The sequence below is a fragment of the Amblyraja radiata genome, chromosome 6, assembly GCF_010909765.2.
Source record: "Amblyraja radiata isolate CabotCenter1 chromosome 6, sAmbRad1.1.pri, whole genome shotgun sequence".
Lineage (NCBI taxonomy): Eukaryota > Metazoa > Chordata > Chondrichthyes > Rajiformes > Rajidae > Amblyraja > Amblyraja radiata.
This window is the reverse complement of record NC_045961.1, coordinates 92,597,251-92,617,148: the sequence shown is the minus strand read 5'-3', so window position 1 is coordinate 92,617,148 and position 19,898 is coordinate 92,597,251. Positions and strand designations below refer to the sequence as shown.

At 40.4% G+C, this 19,898-nt stretch overlaps 1 protein-coding gene across 1 annotated transcript in view; it reads left to right on the top strand.

The window, feature by feature from the left end:
- tmem131 (transmembrane protein 131) overlaps positions 1 to 19,898 on the top strand; it is a 181,371-nt gene extending 161,473 nt beyond the window's left edge. The window contains 9 exon segments of the mRNA XM_033023248.1: positions 1,615 to 1,760; positions 1,841 to 1,956; positions 2,048 to 2,200; positions 2,531 to 2,690; positions 8,311 to 8,429; positions 8,558 to 8,663; positions 8,928 to 9,037; positions 17,312 to 17,475; positions 18,664 to 19,898. Coding sequence (XP_032879139.1) covers positions 1,615 to 1,760; positions 1,841 to 1,956; positions 2,048 to 2,200; positions 2,531 to 2,690; positions 8,311 to 8,429; positions 8,558 to 8,663; positions 8,928 to 9,037; positions 17,312 to 17,475; positions 18,664 to 18,954 — 1,365 coding nt within the window. The 3' untranslated portion in view covers positions 18,955 to 19,898.

The window sequence follows — 19,898 nt, the reverse complement described above, 5'->3', positions numbered from 1 at the left end:
CGGTTGTCTTTTTTATTTTAATTGCAACCTAATCTTTTTTTTCACCAATCTTGGCTGAAGTTCTGAATTGAATGGAAGAGTTGTTTAAAGTTTAAATTTTTATATGGGCTAATCTAGATACGTTAAGTTAATTCTGAATTGAAAATGCAGGTGCTGGAAGTGCAGAAATTTGAAAGTGCTGGAAAAACTCGGCAGGCAGTATCTGTGGAAATGATACAGAAGATTTCAGTTTAAAAGATTTTATCAGAACTACTCAATGTTGTCAGCAATAACCACAGATGCTGCCTAAGTCGAGTCTTTTGAGCATTATCTATTTTTAATTCTACATCCTTTTGAAGAAAATTAGTGAATCTTTCAGATACTCCAGATATCTTTAACCTTCATGTAAAGCATTGTCTCTACTAACCCACAGTCACTGACCGTTGCCCTCTCAGGTTACTGGTCTTTCTCCCTTTCCTGTTTAAGATCCTTCCAATTGTCGAATGCTGTGACCTCCCCGGTTAGCAGAGCTACAAGTTAAAGCCAATACTCCGTTTTCTCTTTTGTACTCCAATCACTGCTGACCAGACCTGACTACCATTATCTTCCCTGGCCCCACAGATTTCACTCAAGGATCTGTACCTGAATTTTTCATCTTGTTGCCCCTTAGAGATAGAAGGGAGCTTCCACGTTTCTGTAACATGGATCTAACTCTTGCTCTAATTTGGACTGCTTCAATAACATCGTCACTTTTTTGAGAATTTAAGATTCCTCATCATCAAACCTATTGCCTGACACATTCATCTCTTCTCTCAAAATGTGCCTCAATCCTTTTGCATGCCGTGCCATGTCAGTCATCGTTTAGCCTATCCTGCAAATTCTGGGGCTCGCATAACATTTTAAAACTGCTGGAAACACTTAGCAAATCTAACAGGATTAAACTAACATTTCTATTTCATTCCGTTATAGAAATTTAAGATGAATAGTTTAGAGAAAGTAGAAAGGAACGACACTAGTACAGCGGTAGAGTTGCTGCCTTGCAGCGTCAGAGACCTAGGATTGATCCTGACTGTGGGCGCTGTCTGTACTGAGTTTGAATGTTCTCCCTGTGTCCGCTTGGGCTTTCTCCGGGTGCTCCGGTTTCCTCCCACACTTCAAAGACATACAGGTTGCCAGTTAATTGGCTTCAGTAAAATTGGTTATTGTCCCCAGTGTGTAGGTTAGTGCTAATGTACGGGGCAATTACTGGTTTGCACGGACTTGGTGGGGTGAAGGGCAAGTTTCCGCGCTGGATCTCAAGTCTAAAGAGAACATAAGATGCAAGCAGCAAACCTGTGAATAAAAATAAAGCAAAGGACAGAAATGTGAGAGTGAGGATTCTTCTCGGGGACCTGTGAAATGAAAAGTATACAGCGAAGTGATGATGTAACTTGTGTTCAGTGGCTCTACTTCAGAGGTCATTTTCTGAACAGTGCATGTCATACTCTAGTTGGAAGGAATCTTTAATGTGGAGAAGATTTGGAGCTTTGGTGGGTTCAAGAGGCAAGGCAAATTGAAAATAGTCACATCCTTTGCGCTAAAATTTATGACTAAAGATTGCAGACAAAAGTTAGCTAATTTTTCTTATACATTTAGTCTCCAGATTCGGATAAGAAAAAAGGGAAAACGGTTTCACCAATCAAAGAGAAAGATGATACAGACATGTTTCAAATGTTAAAGCTTAAAGGAAAGAAATCCCTAGGAATTATCAAAAAGGAAACCCAGAACGACATTAAATCAAGGTAAGCTCCACATTTGTCATGGATACAACTTTTTTAAACTATTTACTTTCTTAATATTGATCAGCTCATTTTGTGTTCAGTTCACTAGAGTTGCCATATACTACTCCATTAGAGAACAAACAGCGTAAGACCTTTCCATCCAAAATTGCAACAACCTTGACAAATTGCCCAAAACTAAGGAACCTGCCAAAAAGAGGTAGGTAGTTCACATTTTTGTTGCATTATTCAGAAGTTGTCGTGCTTTTTGATGTTGAGACTAATGATCATCAAAAAATATCTTTCTCCAGTGCCTGGTAAACTAGATGCAAGACCATCGCTACTTGTCAAGTTTCTTTCAGGCGGTTCTGGTCAGGAAATGGGAAATAGCAGCAGTTCAGAGGGAGAGAAAGATTCTCCACCACCAGAGTGGGACCTTGTACCTGTTACCAAGTCTAGCAGCAGTAAGTCAATCTTTGCTATTTGTTTTTGTTTTTGTTGCTAGCACCACTTTTGATATTGTACTTGTCAAAATACGATCTGACCTGTCTATTTTCAAGTTTCAACCTGTAGTGATTTAGCAACCATCCCAAAGGAAAGGATGTTTTTATGTGAACCATGGGGCATGTAATTTGTTTGCAAGCAAGTGACTTACTTGTTTTTGGTGCTTCCTTTTGAGTTGGAAACTTGTCTAGTAGGTGGAATTTAAAGGATAAGCTTTGAAATGGGACTGAATTGTGTTTTATGAATAAATTAGATGTTTTAAGATGACCGGCTGGCTTATTGTTTTAAAGGTTCAGACAGTCTTCAACAGCTCTCCATCCAGACCCTTAATGCAGACGTTTTCTTGAAGAGGCAGAGCTCGCCTATGCTTGGACCTCCATCTCCTCCACTTGGATCACCCCACAATTTAATTATTCGTGCTCCCAGCTACAGCAGCATTGTCAACAATAGGTATAGTTTACTGTTCATAATTTTTCCTCATCTCTATGTGTGTGTGTGTGTGTGTGTGTGTTTATTTGTCTCTATGCCCAGAGCTTACATTGCAAAAGAAGAGTAGCTCATGCATGTTACAAAATTGAAGTTTTACATGATTAATGTAGTTTAGTAAAGCTTGATATCGTTCAGTCAATATGCATTACAAGTTTCAAGTCTGAACTTGATCTAGTGTTTAAGAAGGACCTGCAGATGCTGGAAAATCGAAGGTACACAAAAATGCTGGAGAAAATCAGCGGGTGCAGCAGCAGTGCAATGTTGCTGCACCCGCTGAGTTTCTCCAGCATTTTTGTGTACCCTGAACTTGATAGAAACATAGAAAATAGGTGCAGGAGTAGGCTATTCGGCCCTTCGAGCCTGCACCGCCATTCAATATGATCATGGCTGATCATCCAACTCGGTATCCCATACCTGCCTTCTCTCCATACCCCATGATCCCTCTAGCCACAAGGGCCACATCTAACTCCCTCTTAAATATAGCCAATGAACTGGCCTCAACTACCTTCTGTGGCAGAGAATTCCAGAGATTCACCGCTCTCTGCATGAAAAATGTTTTTCTCATCTCGGTTCTAAAGGATTTCCCCACTATCCTTAAGCTGTGACCACTTGTCCTGGACTTCCCCAACATCGGGAACAATCTTCCTGCATCTAGCCTGTCCAATCCCTTAAGAATGTTGTAAGTTTCTATAAGATCCCTCCTCAATCTCCTAAATTCTAGCGAGTACAATCCGAGTCTATCCAGTCTTTCTTCATAAGAAAGTCCTGACATCCCAGGAATCAGTCTGGTGAACCTTCTCTGCACTCCCTCTATGGCAATAATGTCCTTCCTCAGATTAGGAGACCAAAACTGTACGCAATACTCCAGGTGTGGTCTCACCAAGACCCTGTACAACTGCAGCAGAACCTCCCTGTTCCTATACTCAAATCCTTTTACTATGAATGCCAACATACCATTCACTTTCTTTACTGCCTGCTGCACCTGCATGCCTACTTTCAATGACTGGTCTATCCTTCTATCCTTATCGTCAAAGACATTTCATGGGAATTAGTTCTAGCTCAGTTTATTATTGTTGCATGTGCCGAGGTACAATGAAAAGCGTTTTTGTTGCTTGCCATCCAGTCAGCGGAAAGACTATACGTGATTCCAGTCGACCTGCACAGTGTACTGATATCGGATAATGGGAATAGCGTTTAACCCAAGGTAAAGTCTGATTAAAAATAGTTCAAAGGTAAATGGAAGGTCCGGACTGCTCTTTAATTGGTGATAGAATGGTTCAGTTCCCTGATAACAACTGGGAAGAAACTGTCTGGATCTGGAGGGGTAGGGCTGAAATGAATAGACTTTCCTCTGCACTATCACAGCCGGGAAGGTCTTCTGTTGAGCTCTACTCATGCAGTTATACATCAGTTCCTCATCATTTTATAATGCTTCATCAAAGTTTAATACAACATTACCCATATCATAACCAAAATCCAAACCAAGCGAAGCAGTGTCAATCTAAATCAAAATCACTGCAGATACCGAAAATCTGAAATATAATCAGGAAACTCTTTATATGCTCATCAAATCAAGCAGCATCTGAAAGTGGAAATCAGCATTTCAGGTGAAAGGCCATGCCATCAGATGTATGCAAGATTTTTATAAGTTACAGCGAGGTTAGGCTGATCTCAGTTGGGCCAATATGGAACATATTATTTTGATAATCTTGCCAATTTGCATAGTCTTATCCAAATTACTTCTAAATATGTTATACTTCACAAGCTTTATATTTTGGGTTTTTTCAGTATTTGTCTTATCTGTAGCTTTTAACTTGGTTTAATTTTGATAGTCGTGTCATCTGCCAATTTGAAATGTTAAATCAAAAGCTAACATTTGTATTGGCACAGCCCTGCGATCTAGTCACCATTATCGTAATGCTGACACTGTTCCAACTGATATACGGATTCTTATTTAATTTCACGTGCTGAATAATATTACAACGGTTTTCAGACTATCACCAAATTCTGGCACTTTGGAAATCAGATATTTCCTTTCCAGCATTTGGATTTCCTCTCAGCTGCTTTTAGTTCATTAATATTCAAAATTACATGTTTTTTTGATCATGGCTAGTTGGCCAGCAATTGCCTTTAATTATAAATACAATTGGCCAGCAAATGCCTTTAATTATATTATCATTTGTCTCTTGCATATTCCATTAAACATATTGTGGAAATTATCTCAGCCAACTTGTAGATTAAGAATAAGGAGTAAGCCATTTAGAACGGAGACGAGGAAACACTTTTTTCGCACAGAGAGTGGTGAGTCTGTGGAATTCTCTGCCTCAGAGGACGGTGGAGGCAGGTTCTCTGGATGCTTTCAAGAGAGAGCTAGATAGGGCTCTTAAACATAATGTCGGGGGATATGTGGAGGAGGCAGGAACGGGGTACTGATTGGGGATGATCAGCCATGATCACATTGAATGGGCGGTGCTGGCTCGAAGGGCCGAATGGCCTACTCTTGCACCTATTGTCTATTGTCTGCAGCAGTTCAGGATGCCTGTAAATCCCTACCTGGGACCTCTGACCTTTCAATTGCAAACCATTAGCTGATTCCATGGTATTTCTTTCATCTTGGACTTTATTTTGTCCCATTTTCCTTTATTATCCATGTATTGTATCATTATTTTCTACCACGATTGCATCCATTTGTTTTATCGTCATCACTCCTTGTGTGTGACGTGCTTTGTTGTCCTGAGTCCCTATCTAATGTTGAATTAAATTAATAGATTCATATCTTCCTTCAAATTTTAAATTTGCCTTCCTTGGTATTCAATTTTCCTGACCATGTCTTTTCAACTTTCCACATCAATCTTCTCAAACATCACTTTTCACATAGAAATGTGCATTGGACTGGAACAAGGTCATTTTAACCCCCTGGCATTTGAGTTGTATGAATTCAAGAGATGCTTGTTAGATTAGAAATTGATCAATTTCTTGCACGTTTAAACTATGTTTATATGTCATAGAACTACCAGAAATAAGGATTTAATTTAGACTTGTTGATAATCCTTAATAATCCATTTATAAAGATATTCAGCACCACGTCCTTTCAGCTGGAATGATTAACTGTGAAATTATAGTGGTAATATCACTCCATTTTTTAAATTAACTATGGCCTCTTTTTTCTCCATCACTTTCTCAATAGCTCATATTAATTTGCTCTGTTTTGCTTCTGACATTTTATTCTTGGGTAGTTAACTATCCCATTCTGACGGAAAATTGCTAGAGTAACTCAGTGGGTCAGGTATTATCTTTGAACATGGATAGGTGATGTTTGCTGTAAGCGAGGAGGGGCAGGACAAAGCCTGGCGAGTGATCGGTGGATACAGATGAGGGGAATATTTGATAGGCAAATTGTTGGACTAAGGCCAGCGATTTTAAAAAGGCAAATTGTGAGATAAGGAAGGTGCCAATTATGAAACCAGAGGAAAAAATGGACAGGATAGGAGAGAAATGGAGGCGAGTACAGATTGGTCACATGGAAGAGGAGGGGAAGAAAAGGAAAAGGGGTTGTTTGTTGGTTAGTTGCCTAAAATTAGTGAATTCAATGTTCCTACCATTAGGATGTAAGCTACCCAAGCAGAATATGAGTTGCTGTTCCTCCAGTTTGCATCAGGTCTCTCTCTGCAATGGTGAAGGGCCGGGACAGAAAAGTCAGTTTGGGAAGTGGAGTCCAGATAAATTGGTTAGCAACTGGTTCCCTGTATCACCTTATCCTATCCAATGGTTTTTAAACATGCACATGGGTTTATTAACTGCTTAGTTAATAGTGATTTATTATTCATCTCTCCTTTTGTCTCCTGAAAGCCAGGTCCCTGATAATTTGCCCAAATATCCTTCATTGTATTAGCAGTTAATTAGTTTTCCTGGCTAAGTGAACACATGTATTAAACTGGCAACCATCAAGTATCATAATATGGAATACCAAACCATGTAGACCACAGTAGATCTAGGGATGGTCAATCTTATGGGTTGGGACTTTGGCCTCCACAGACCCTTGACTTCACCTGCTGAGTTTCTGTAGCAGTTTGTTTGATGCTCCAGATTCCAGTATTTTTTTATTTGTCATCACGATATATCTGTGCTGATTTGCAGAGTTTTTTACATGTAGGTGCTGGAATGCCTGGGAAGGGTTGCCATAAGTGGTGGTGGAGGCCGATACAATGTGTAGTTTAAGAGGCCTTTAGATAGGCACATGGAAATGCAGAGAACAGAGGGATATGGATCATGCACAGGCAGATGAGATACATTTATCTTGGCATACGAAAAAACTGTTCCATGTTGTACTGTTCTATGTTCTACTTGTAAAACAAATTGGGCAAGGTTAACCCCTCTGCCCACAGTGGATAAGAGAAAGTTACTCATTGTTCCTGAATCTGATTGTTTAGCTTGCATCAGAAGTGTGTATCTCGTAAAAGCCGCTGAAAATGTTTATGAACTGGATGTAACTCATTTTGCAACACCAGCTCCCCTTTTCACCCGCTCCTCTGGTCAGATCATAATTTGTCAATAATCACTCGAATCTTATGTCAAATTGTTGCCAAAGTGGTGTCTGCGTGTGAAATTGATCAGGCTATTCATGAACTCAAACGATGAAAACATGAGTTTATTTATATTACACACACCACCAAACTTACGCAAGAGAATATTCGCCTTGCGTAAGTTTGGTGCGTACATACAGATGTGGTGAAGATGTCGCTGTTTAGAGCATATTGCACACCACTCTATACTGCGCACCTATGGTCGAACTACAGAAAGACAAGTTTGCAGAGACTAAAGGTGGCCTATAATGATGCCATGAGAACACTGCTAAGGAAACCTAGATGGTGTAGTGCTAGTAACATATTTCTGGCTGCAAGAGTCAGTACTTTAGAAGCTATCATAAGAAATCATATGTATAAATTCATTTGCAGGATAAATTACTCTTTTAAAAAAAAAAAAAAAATGTGATTATCGTGGCCTTGTCAAACATAAGGTTTAGCACAACACGCTACGAATCCCAGTTGTGGAGACACTGGTATCATTGTCTCGTTGTAGGACACTGATGTTTCTTTTTTAGTCTGGATATTAAATCATGTATTGTGTTTTTTTAATATAATTTATGATGCTTTTATAAGTGATATATTAAGATTTTATATGTATTTTATGATGGTTTTATATGCAATGTATTTTTATGTAAAGTTGTCCCTTGTCTGGACTTTGAGTCCGAAATAAAGTTTATTATTATTATTATTATTTATAAAGTTATAGCTTTTTTAGTTTTTGGGCGGGGTCTGGGGCACATTCTAGAATGTAAAATAATGTTGAAACGCTTGTATCAATTTGAGGGATGAAGAATGTATTGGGCATGGAATATAAAGCAGTATTTTGTGCAATTAATGAGAATAATATGAAATTATTAAATATAATTTCTCTGCAACCCCTAATGTATGCGGGGGGGGGGGGGGGGTTGTATGTTTATGAACTGCATGCAACTAATTTTACACCGATACTATGCTCTGGAATTTCTGAATGCATTTCGATTTTTTTTTTGTTGCAGTGACTGTATTAAATCACCAAATGGTTGTAAATCCAAAATCACGAAAACAGCATCTCTCCCTGGCAAAAATGGCAATCCCACTTTTGCTGCAGTGGCTGCGGGATATGACAAGAGTCCAGGTATTAACTTTTTCCACATTACTAAACATTGGAACTGTGAACAAGGAGCAAACATGTCCATGTCTTTATTGTGACTTGCTCAAACACAATGTTGAATATTCAGTTCCGTTTATTTTTAATATTTGCAGGTAGCACCGGTCCAATGAAAGCACCCTTGAACAAAGCTGAAGCATGTGGCAACATTCCGTATTGTCCTAGTGTTGCTTCTTTTGACAGTGACGAGTCTGATAACAGGTACATAATTTTCATTCATCTCATTGATTTAAGTTTAGCATTGAATGGGAAAAATATTACTCTTTGGACCCTTTCAATTACAGTACCAAATGACAGCTTTGTTAAAATAATTGCTAATTTTTGGGGGATAATGTACGCGAATCAGAACTTCACTAAGAATAATTTCTGAGTAGATTTTAAAATAATCGAGATGAGCATTAACTATTTTCACACCGAGCATGGTGTAAAAACAAATATGTTCATTGTTTCTTCCTTCCATTTTAGCTCCAGTTTGCTGAGTCCATGCAGTATTAATACCACCTGCACTTCAGAGTTTGCTCCACCCAACTCGTTCTCAGCTTTTGGACCAAGTAATTCTTTCAATCTTACTGGAGGTAATGTGATCAAACCAAAGAATGATTTGTTTGATAGAATTGCTTAAATAAAGTAGTCCAAAAAAGGTGGCTTTGATATGCCAATATGTCTTTGTTTTACCACTGTCCATTTTGAATTATGGTCAATGAATGAGCATATGAAAATTAGACTTGACGATCCGTCTATGATGTAGCTGGCCTTCATTCAGTTGCTACCTCACCAACATTCTCAATGTAGCAGCGCTGTGTGTTTATAAATTCATAAGTTGTAGGATCAGAATTCAGCCCATCAAGCGTACTGTGCCATTCAATCATGGCTGATCCATCTTTCTCCCCCCCCCCCCCAAAACCCCATTCTCCTGCCTTCTCCCTATAACCCCTGACACCCGTACTAATTAAGGATCTATCTATCTCCACCTGAAAAAAAAATAATTCCACTGATTCACCATCCTCTAAAGAAATTCCTCTTCACCTCCTTTCTAAAGGCACGTCCTTTTATTCTGAGGCTCTGGCCTCTGTTCCTACACTCTTCTACTAGTGGAAACATCCTTTGCACATCCACTCTATCCAGGGATTTCACTATTCGGTTTATGTCAAATCACATCACTTATTTCAACTTGCAAGTGGCTCAGAGTTAGTGCTTGAAGACGAAAGAGCAGGGTTGTATCAGATTAGGATCAGGGGTGGCAATTGTAATTTGGTGTGTGATGCATGGTCAATTAACCAGAAGTTTCTGCTCCTGCTGGAAGTTCACAGGGTAAGGTGGAACTTAATTGTGAATTCCCTCTTCTTTATTGTTGTCGAATGACTAATGGAGCAAATGGAACTGCAGAAATGATAACTTGCATTTTTATTGTGAAATTAACACGGTAAAATGTATCAAGTAATGACCAATGATCTTCAGCAGATTATTATTATAAAACATAATGTCGTAGGTGCAGGAGGAGGCCATTTGGCCCTTCGAGCCAGCATCGCCATTCAATGTGATCATGGCTGATCATCCACAATCAGTACCCCGTTCCTGCCTTCTCCCCATATCCCCTGACTTCACCATCTTTAAGAGCCCTATCCAGAGCTGCCAAGTTGTACGGATTTTCCGTATTTTGTACGGAAATGCGATAAGAATACGGATGTAGGGATTTGCTTTGTAAAATATGGATTTTTTAAAAATCGTCCCGACTTCCTGTTTCATCTTGCTGTTTATAAAATTAAAGAATATGAAAAATCATACTGTACCTCTAAAAATTATAGCTGATTAAATCTAGTAGTATTTTAAATTTTAAGATCTGGGTAATTATTTTTGTAAGCGTTGATCTGCCTGTCCTGCTACAGGTTTAAACAGCACTGTCAGTTTAACGCGTGGGAATTTAAACGAACAGCGCCAAGGGTTCTAATTATAGCGCCACCAACTGGAGCGCTATTGCCTTTACACATAGCGCTGTGGGCTTTACACATAGCGCTATGGCTACAGTGCTATGGGTCACAGACTGTTCGGAGAGGTAGAATGAGAGGGGGAGAATGAGAGAGGAAGTGGGAGGGAGGGAATAAGAGAGGGAGGAAAAAAGGAAGAAGGGAGGGAAAGAATGGGAGGAAGGCGAGGGAGGGAGAGGGCTTCCAAAATGGCTTCTGCATCATCAACTGGTGCTAAAAGCAGGAAGCAGCCATTTAAATAGAAGTATACAAAGAGATGGCAATGAATGCACTGTCAAGTAAGGGGCGTAGAAGATATGTCAATTTGTAGCAAAGTTATGCATTTTTGTACTCTTACATGGGTCTGACCACACATTTAAAAAAACCCAACATTTTTCAGCAAAATGGCACTGCGTAAACATACTGATTTCCTCAGCAAAATACTGATTTTCAGGTACTAGAATACTGAAATGCTCTGACAAAACTTGGCACCTCTGCCTATCAATCTCCCTCTTGACAGTATCCAGAGAACCGGCCTCCACCGCCCTCTGAGGCAAAGAATTCCACAGACTCACAACTCTCTGTGTGAAAAAGAGTTTCCTCATCTCCGTTCTAAATGCCTTGCCCCATATTCTTAAACTGTGGCCCCTGGTTCTGGACTCACCCAACATCGGGAACATGGTTCCTGCCTCTAGTGTGTCCAAACCCTTAATAATCTTATGTTTCAATAAGATCCCCTCTCACCATTCTAAATTCCAGAGTATACAAGCCCAGCTGCTCCATTCTCTCAGCATATGACAGTCCTGCCATCCTGGGAAAAAACCTTGTGAACCTACGCTGCACTCCCTCAATAGCAAGAATGTCCTTCCTCAAATTAGGGGACCAAAACTGCACACAATATTCCAGGTGTTTTCTCACTAGGGCCCTGTACAACTGCAGAAAGACCTCTTTGCTCCTATACTCAACTCCCCATGTTATGAAGGCCAACATGCCATTCGCCTTCTTCACTGCCTGCTGTACCTGCATGCTTAGTTTCATTGACTGAAGAACAAGGACCCTCAGATCCCATTGTACTTCCCCTTTTCCAAACTTGACACCATTTAGATAATAATCTGCCTTCCTGTTTTTGCTACCAAAGTGGATAACCTCACATTTATCCACATTAAACTGCATCTGCCCACTCACCCAACCCGTCCAAGTCACCCTGCATTCTCATAAGCATCCTCTTCACAGTTCAAACTGCCACCCAGCTTTGTGTCATCTGCAAATTTGTTAATGTTACTTTGAATCCCTTCATCTAAATCATTGATGTATATTGTAAATAGCTGTGGTCCTGGCACCAAATCTTGCTGTACCCCACTTTATGTTCTTGGATAGCTTACCTTCCTACCTCATCTTTTCTCCCCGTATTGCCTTTTTAGTGATCTTCTGTTGCCCTTAAACATTACCCAATTCTCTTGCTTCCTGCTCATCTTTGCAATGTTGAATTTCTCTTTTATTTCTATACTGTCCATAACTTCCCTTGTCAGTCACAATCACCCCTTACTCCCCTTGGAATCTTTCTTCCTCTTTGGAATGAATGGATCCTGCGCCTTCTGTATTATTCCCAGAAATACCTGCCATTGCTGTTCCACTGTCATCCCTGCTAGGGTCTCTTTCCAGTCAACTTTGGCCAGCTCCTCCCTCATGGCTCCATAGTCCCCTTTGTTCAACTGTAACATGGACAACTCCGATTTAACCTTCTCCCTCTCAAATTGTAGATTAAAACGTACCATATTATGGTCACTTGAAGTGACATGAAGTGTCATATAGTGACATGAATTAACAGATATTAGGGCAAAACTGGTTGAATATTTCCCCGAGAATAGTCACTGTTTACTATGAAGAATGTACTGTAACATTAGGGCACAGATAGCTGGCAGAATTAACATAGGCAATAAATTGTAGTTGCTCTTCCTAAAATGTGTTACACTGCCAGCAAGATCTGGTAATTTGTCTTTCTTTCCCTCCTAATCTATGTAGCCAGTACCCTTTATGTAAAATTGAGCCACCTGACCTCAAGCTACTGCTGAAGAGAATGTATCCTCTTCCTACTCTTTTCTCTGCCTACCACACCCCTGCCCCAGCCGTCTGCAGATTAAATCATGTTATGGGTGTAATGGCTTTAAAATCAACATGGTCAATGGGATAGACAATCAGCAAAGCAGCAGAAACAAGTCTGAAGAAGAGCCCTAACCCGAAACATCACCTATTCATAATTTCCAGAGATGCTTCGTGATGCGCTGACTTACTTCAGCACTGCCTTTTTTTGTAAACCAGCATCTGCATTTTCTTGTGTCGGTAGAAGTAAGTTGTTATGTTCTTAGAGTCAGATATCAATATTCAACATTGTCTTGAATTTTCTACCTCTGTTCCACATCACCGTGCTAAATCTTGGTTCCCTCTTTGTCTTAATAATGTCACTCTTGATGTTGAAGCTAGTCAATGACAGTACACCTAAGCTTCTGAAGAAGGAATTCTAAAGATTCACAACCCTTCATTAAGAACTTTCTCACTTCAAACCTAAAGAGCAGCTCCTGTCGTATGTGACATAACAAGTGACAGCTCCTGTCATAACAAGAGGATTTCAGTATAGGAGTAAAGAGGTTCTTCTGCAGTTGTGTAGGGCTGTGGTAAGACCACGTCTGGAGTATTGTGTACAGTTTTGGTCACCTAATTTGAGGAAGGACATCCTTGTGATTAAGGCAATGCAGCATAGGTTCACGAGATTGATCCCTGGGATGGCAGGACTTTCAAATGAGGAAAGATTGAAAAGACTAAGCTTGTATTCACTGGATGAGGGGGGATATTATAGAAACTTATAAAAGGACTAGACAAGCTAGATGCAGGGAAAATGTTCCCAATGTTGGGCGAGTCCAGAACCAGGGGCCACAGTCTTAGAATAAAGGGGAGGCCATTTAAGACTGAGGTGAGAAAAAACGTTTTCACCCAGAGAGTTTGGAATTTGTGGAATTCCCTGCCACAGACGGCAGTGGAGGCCAAATCACTGGATGAATTTAATAGAGAGTTAGATAGAGCTCTAGGGGCAAGTGGAATCAAGGGATATGGGGAGAAGGCAGGCACGGGTTATTGATTGGGGACGATCAACCATGATCACAATGAATGGCGGTTCTGGCTTGAAGGGCCAAATGGCCACCTCCTGCACCTATTTTTCTGTTTCTCTGACTGTATTCCTGGTTCTTGGATTTTCTTTCAGCCTGGGAAGATAAATCCCCAGCATTTGTCTTGTGATGCAGCATGAGAATGTAATTTTAATAAGGGACTTCTAATTCTGTAAACTTTTGGAAATTGAGATTCTTCTTCTTTCGTGTCCATCTTCCATGTTTCAAATGTTGACATTGCTGCCATCGTCTGTTCTGAAAAGGACGCAAGCTTCCCTCGACAATCAGTGGGAGCCATCACTTGTTGCAATAGATGATGGTGGTAGCAGAATTAGCTTGGGATACTTCCAGTTTCCAGTCCCGTGACGTGGATACTTCTGTTATGGGGCTGGAAATTGAGATTTATTCTGCTGAATTCAATCAATCCCGTTTCCCATGAAGCTTTCCATGGATTGAGAGAGTTAATCTGCGTTACATTCCCTCGGAATAAGGAAACAAAAACACCACAGGTGGCGTCTCACCAGTGAACTATGCGAGTGTAGTTATGTTTTCTTGCGACAGAACCACAATATCATGGTTATAAAGACAAATGTAATCATTTGTTATTAAGAGTTTAAGAAGGAACTGCAGCTGCTGGAAAATCGAAGGTAGACAAAAGTGCTGGAGAAACTCAGCGGGTGCAGCATCTATGGAGCGAAGGAAATAGGCAACGTTTCGGGCCGAAACCCTTGTTATACCTGCTTGTTCACTTTGTATGTATAAGGATTATCAGGTTTCCCTGAACAATATTTTCCTATCTAATGCCATCTGAAAAATGTCTTTTTATATTTAAAAAAAGCTGCCAACTGAATAACTTGGATTTTCACGTTTGTCCATCGTATCTCACTGTGGCATTAGGCTTAGGGGCGTCATCTTAGACAAGTTTTACTTTCATCTGTTCACCATCTCCAAAAGATTACACTTTTGCGCACTAATTTCAACTTTTATTCAAATGCCATTAAAGACTGGCATATTTGTAGGTCAGCTAAACCTATTGTCTCATTCGATTGATTAAAATGGAGTCCTGAAAGCATTTTTGACTTGCTGCCAGATTCTTGCCAATGTGTTTTCAGGAAATGTGGCTCAAAGGTAAATGTGTAACCCAGGTGACCATTTCTCCACCTTTCTTTTTCACAGCGTAATAACAATTCAGATGAAAACCTCTGATTGGGAGGGCATGAGGTGTAAAAGGGAATGCATATCATCAGGCATTTGCAAAAGAAATTATTTCGGGGAGTGTTTATTCTCTCATATTACTATAAATTGAACGTTGACTGGATATTCTGTGCAAAAGTGTTAGCAAGCACGCATGTGTGATACAGAATCGATGTAGATATGGAGATATGCAAATATTAATCAACATGATGCAAAGAAAATGCAACTACTAACAATGGTAGAGGTCCACATCCCTGTTTACCTGTCTAATAGTCTGAGCAGCCATGTTGTAAGGTCATAAGTGATAGGAGTAGAATTAAATTATTCGGCCCATCAAAACTACACCATTCAATCATAGCTGATCTATCTCTCCCCGTAACATCTGACACCTGTACTAATCAAAAATCCATCTATCTCTGCCTTAAAAATATCCAGTGACTTGGCCGCTACAGCCTTCTGTGGCAAATAATTCCACTGATTCACCACCCTCTGACTAAAGACATTTCTCCATCTCCTTCCTAAAAGAACGTACTTTAATTCTGAGGCGATGATCTCTAGGCCTGGACTCTCCCACTAGTGGAAACACCCTCTCCACATCCACTCTATCCAAACCTTTTACTATTCTGTTTTTTTCAATGAGGTCCCCCCTCATTCTTCTAAACTGAAGCGATTACAAACCCAGTGCTGACAAACGCTCATCATATTTATCAATTATATTTTGTCTTTATAGGAAGGGGTTAAATTGCTTGGCTTGACGTGCTGCCAGAAGTGGTGGTGCAAGCAGCAGATAGAATAGTGAAGTTTAAGAAGCTTTTAGATAGGCACATACATATGTAGGGAGTGGAAGGACATGGATCACTTGCTGAAAGAGATTAGTTTAACTTGGTATCTTGCTTGGCACATGCATTGGTGGCCAACGGGCTTGCTGTACTGTTCAATGTTATCATTATTGTCATGTGTACTGCAATACAGTGATAGGCTTTGTTCTTTTACAGAAACTACTTTATAGGACTTGAAATACAGATTCTATTACATTTATAAACAAAATACTTATGTTTTAAATGCACTGGCTAATATACTGTGGTCTCTGGGGTGCAATTAAAATCCACTGATTTTCTCTCGGGGAGGGGAGAGTCCCCGCTGCTATTGCATTGTGCAACTGACCTAGTGTACATAGTGCTGAACAACGAATGTCCTTGTAGACAGTGAAGAACTCAAGAGGCTGGAATCTAGATATTGCCTCATGACTGTGTTAGGTTTGTGTATATTATTGTCATGTGTACCAAGATACAAAGAAAAGCTTTGTTTAGCATGATTTCCAAACAGATCGAGCAGATACTATACATAAATACAATCAAGTACAATGGAAAGATCAAAGTATGCAGAATATCGTTCTCAGCAATCAGTCCCATAGACCACGATGGGGTAGAGGTGAATCGGACAATACCCTAGGTTATGGAAGGACTATTTAGAAGCCTGATAACAGAGGGGAAGAAACTGTTCTTGTGCCTGGTGATGCGTGCTTTCATTCTTCTAAACCTTCTGCCAGACAGGACCAGGGACACGAATGAATGACCGGGGCGGGACAAGTCTTTGATTGTGTTGGGTGCTTTTCCGAGGTGGCGTGAAGTATAGATGGAGTCATTGGCGTGAAGTCCAGTCTGTATGGACTGGACTACATCTACAACTCACTGCATTTTCATGTGAACATGGGCAGAGCTGTTCCCGAATCAAGCTGTGATACAACCCGACAGTATGCTTTCTACAGTGCACCTGTAGAAGTTTGTACGGGTCATTGAAGACATGCCAACTTGCCTCGGGAAGTAGAGGTGTTGGTGTACCATCTTGGCTGTCACATCAATGTGGTTGGTACATGGTAATATTAACGCCAAGGAACTTGAAGTTCAACCACTTCGGCACCATTCATGTGGATTGGACATGTCGATAACTAGCTTCTTCGTCTTGCCGACATTGAGGGAGTTTATTGTCCTTGCACCATGCTCCCAAGTTCTCTATCTCCTTCCTCTACTTCGTCTTGTCTTTGTCTGTGATCTAACCTTCCACAGTGGTGTCATCTGTAGAGTGTGCCTTGCTGGTTTGGGGAAATGATCTGCCTTTTAAATCATTTTTATCCTCCTCCCCATATACAAACGTGATGGAAAATGTGACTTTTGGGCTGGGTAATTTTAGCCACAATTGATTAAGTCTTTTGAATATAACAAGTGTATTTTTTTTTCTGTGGAGACAAGGAACTCCAGATGCTGTCTTACAAAAAAAAATCAAATTGCTGGAGTAACTCAGTGGGTAAGGCAGCTGAGCCACTGAGTTATTCCAACACTTTCTGTACTTTTCACTGTACTAATCTTTCCTGGCGGCAGCATTCAAACTCCGTGGCACAATGAAACCAACACAATTGAGTAGTAAATAAAATGTTACAGAATAAAAATGTTTCAGTAGAGAATAAATATCATTGTCATGTGCCTTATGATAATAAGGATGGCTGATGTGCATTGTTGTTGTTCTCCTCCAGAGGTCTTCAGCTCGCATGTACTCTCAAGAGCCACCTTTATCAATCAAGAAGTTGCCCATAATTGGCCTGATTACAGTTCTCCATCTACATCAATTTGGGATTCATCAGCCGATGCTCGAAATAGCTGGCCAACTAGTACTGTCTCTCCAACTCATCCAACTCCAGTAAGTAATTCCATGCAGGTAACTTGGTGTCAGTGCTAGTTCCAATTTGATTTTGTGAACAATTCATTTGCAGAGGGAAAGTTTTTGTGTTTTAAAAAAAAAAAAATTTTAACTAGGCGACTTGAGGGAATTGGCTTTCGATGTCTAAAGAATGAAGATGTGTATTTTGTATTTGTGCAATGAGTTTTAGGTTCATAGATAAAAACTAAATGAGATTTGCAAATTTGCCTGTGGTGAGCATCCACTGAGCCCAGCCAGCGAGACGCCTACCTATTTCCATGATATTGTGGCTGTTCTTAATCCCTACCTTCAAGATCCTAGAGATCACTGTTGACGGAAATGTGTACAGTGATAACTGCAAGAACAGGCCAGAAGTTAAGTGTCCAGTGACTAGTGGCTTGCATCTTGAGCCTCTGATGCTTTTTCACCAGCTCCACGGCACGTCAAGAGCACAGTGAATTGTCAACCACTTCGGCACCATTGATGTCTATTGGTCATGTCGATAACTTGCTCCTTCGTCTTGCCGACATTGAGGGACATTGCTTTGTCAATTTGAGAGGTGCATCACACAGTCCTCCCCAAAGCAGCCTCTGTGATTGCCAGCCCGTATTCACTTCCACCACTATTGACAAACTCGCTACAGTGTGTACCTCTGTAAGATGCAACACAGAGCTTCATTAGCACCCCTTAAAACCATGATCCGCCTGGGATGGCAGTGGCAGCAAGCACACTCGCACGTTTCCCACTTCAAGATGCGCACCATGCCGACTTGAAATAAATCCCAATCCCTCCACTGTCGCTGTGGAAGCCTGGAATACATCGGCTCTACAGCACAGTGGGTCTATTGACTGCTGCTTTTTTTCTTTTAATGGGGCTGTACTGTATAATTGGGTATCAAAAACAAAGGGTGCCTGCTTGTAAAACAGCGTGCTGGTTGCAGTCAAGAGCTTCCTTTAAGAATGTTGAGAGCACACGGCCTGAAAATGAAGTGTGAAAACTGTGAATGATTTGCAGTTTTTCAGCTGCTTGGGTCTGAATAATGAATAGCAGCTGGGCTGTGTATTCCAAGCAGTTTTTGCCTTTTATTTGTGTCTTTATTAGATGTGGATTAAAGTATCCTTGCTCCTGCAACCAGCCTGATTGGTGTGTGTATAACACTTTAAAATGAACTTGTATTTCACATTTCAGTCAATCCTTTTGGGTAACTCCAGCAACAGCCTTTGGTCCACCACTCCTTTCAGCAACCCGATTTGGTCCACCTGTCGAGACAACAGCCTGACCTTCAACACTCCACCAAGCAACAACACGATGGCAAGTGTCGATCTTATAGGAGGGGAAAACCCAACACCTGGCCTGATAGAAGACCTTGGACGGATGTTTGACCCCTGGAAGAACCTCGACAACATTTGGAGGCCCACGCCTGGAAGGCGAAGTTCTGATCCCTGGTCAAATAATTCTAACTTTCCTCACGAGAACTAATGTGCTGACGTCTGCAGCTGTAGGTGATGCACAGAACCCGACTACAAGCACAGGATGACACCGCTTAAAATGAAATGGTGAAGCAGAGCCTTGTAATTCAGAAACCCCTTCGCTCGGGATCCTTTGCACAACTCCAGCACACAATAATTGGAGTTGCACAAAGAGATTAGTGAGCGAGTGTTCCTGGTGCAGGGATCCAGCTCTCAGCCATAAACTTATCACTATTTTCGCTTCCTGCCACGTGATTATAATTCGTATCCGCTGTAAACAATTCCTCAATCCATACAGTAATTATGGTTTGAGAGATTTCTGTTGCAGTTGTGACAGAAAGGCTTTGTTCGTTCACATATTCAAGTTTAAGAAAGAAGTCACTGAAGTATCCAGTCATCCTGTATGTTCAGTGAATTACATCTTAAATTTATTTTCAGTTTGAAGAATAAAAGGGAATGAGATATAAGAATTTTATGCACATCCCTTGGTATTACATCCAAAAAGCATTGCGATGTATTTTTAAGATAATGGAGAAAGGTTTCTCTCCCAGTATTAAGTTCCAAGTTCAGCTGTTTTTCTGAGGACAAGAATTAATGGAACCCTTTGTTTTTAAGATGCAAAGTGGATGTTTTAGAAATGGGAATGTGTTGGTAAGAGATAGATTATAATTATGTATCCAGCATTTTGGCTTTCATTTGTATTTAAAAGGGCAATGGAATCATCAAGATTATGGCAGTGCATATTGAGAAAGAAAGCTGTAATCACAGTTTCTTTGGTTTTCATTCTGTCATCATAATGAGCTTCACAATGTCTGCTGATCGCTGTTTACTCTTGTTGGAGAACGCAGACCCAACGTTTATGAAGGCAGTGAGATCCCACTTTGTGTTCTTTGATTGAAACACGATTCTCTGGGTTGTACTTTTTGAGATAAATAAAGTTTTTCAGAAACTGCA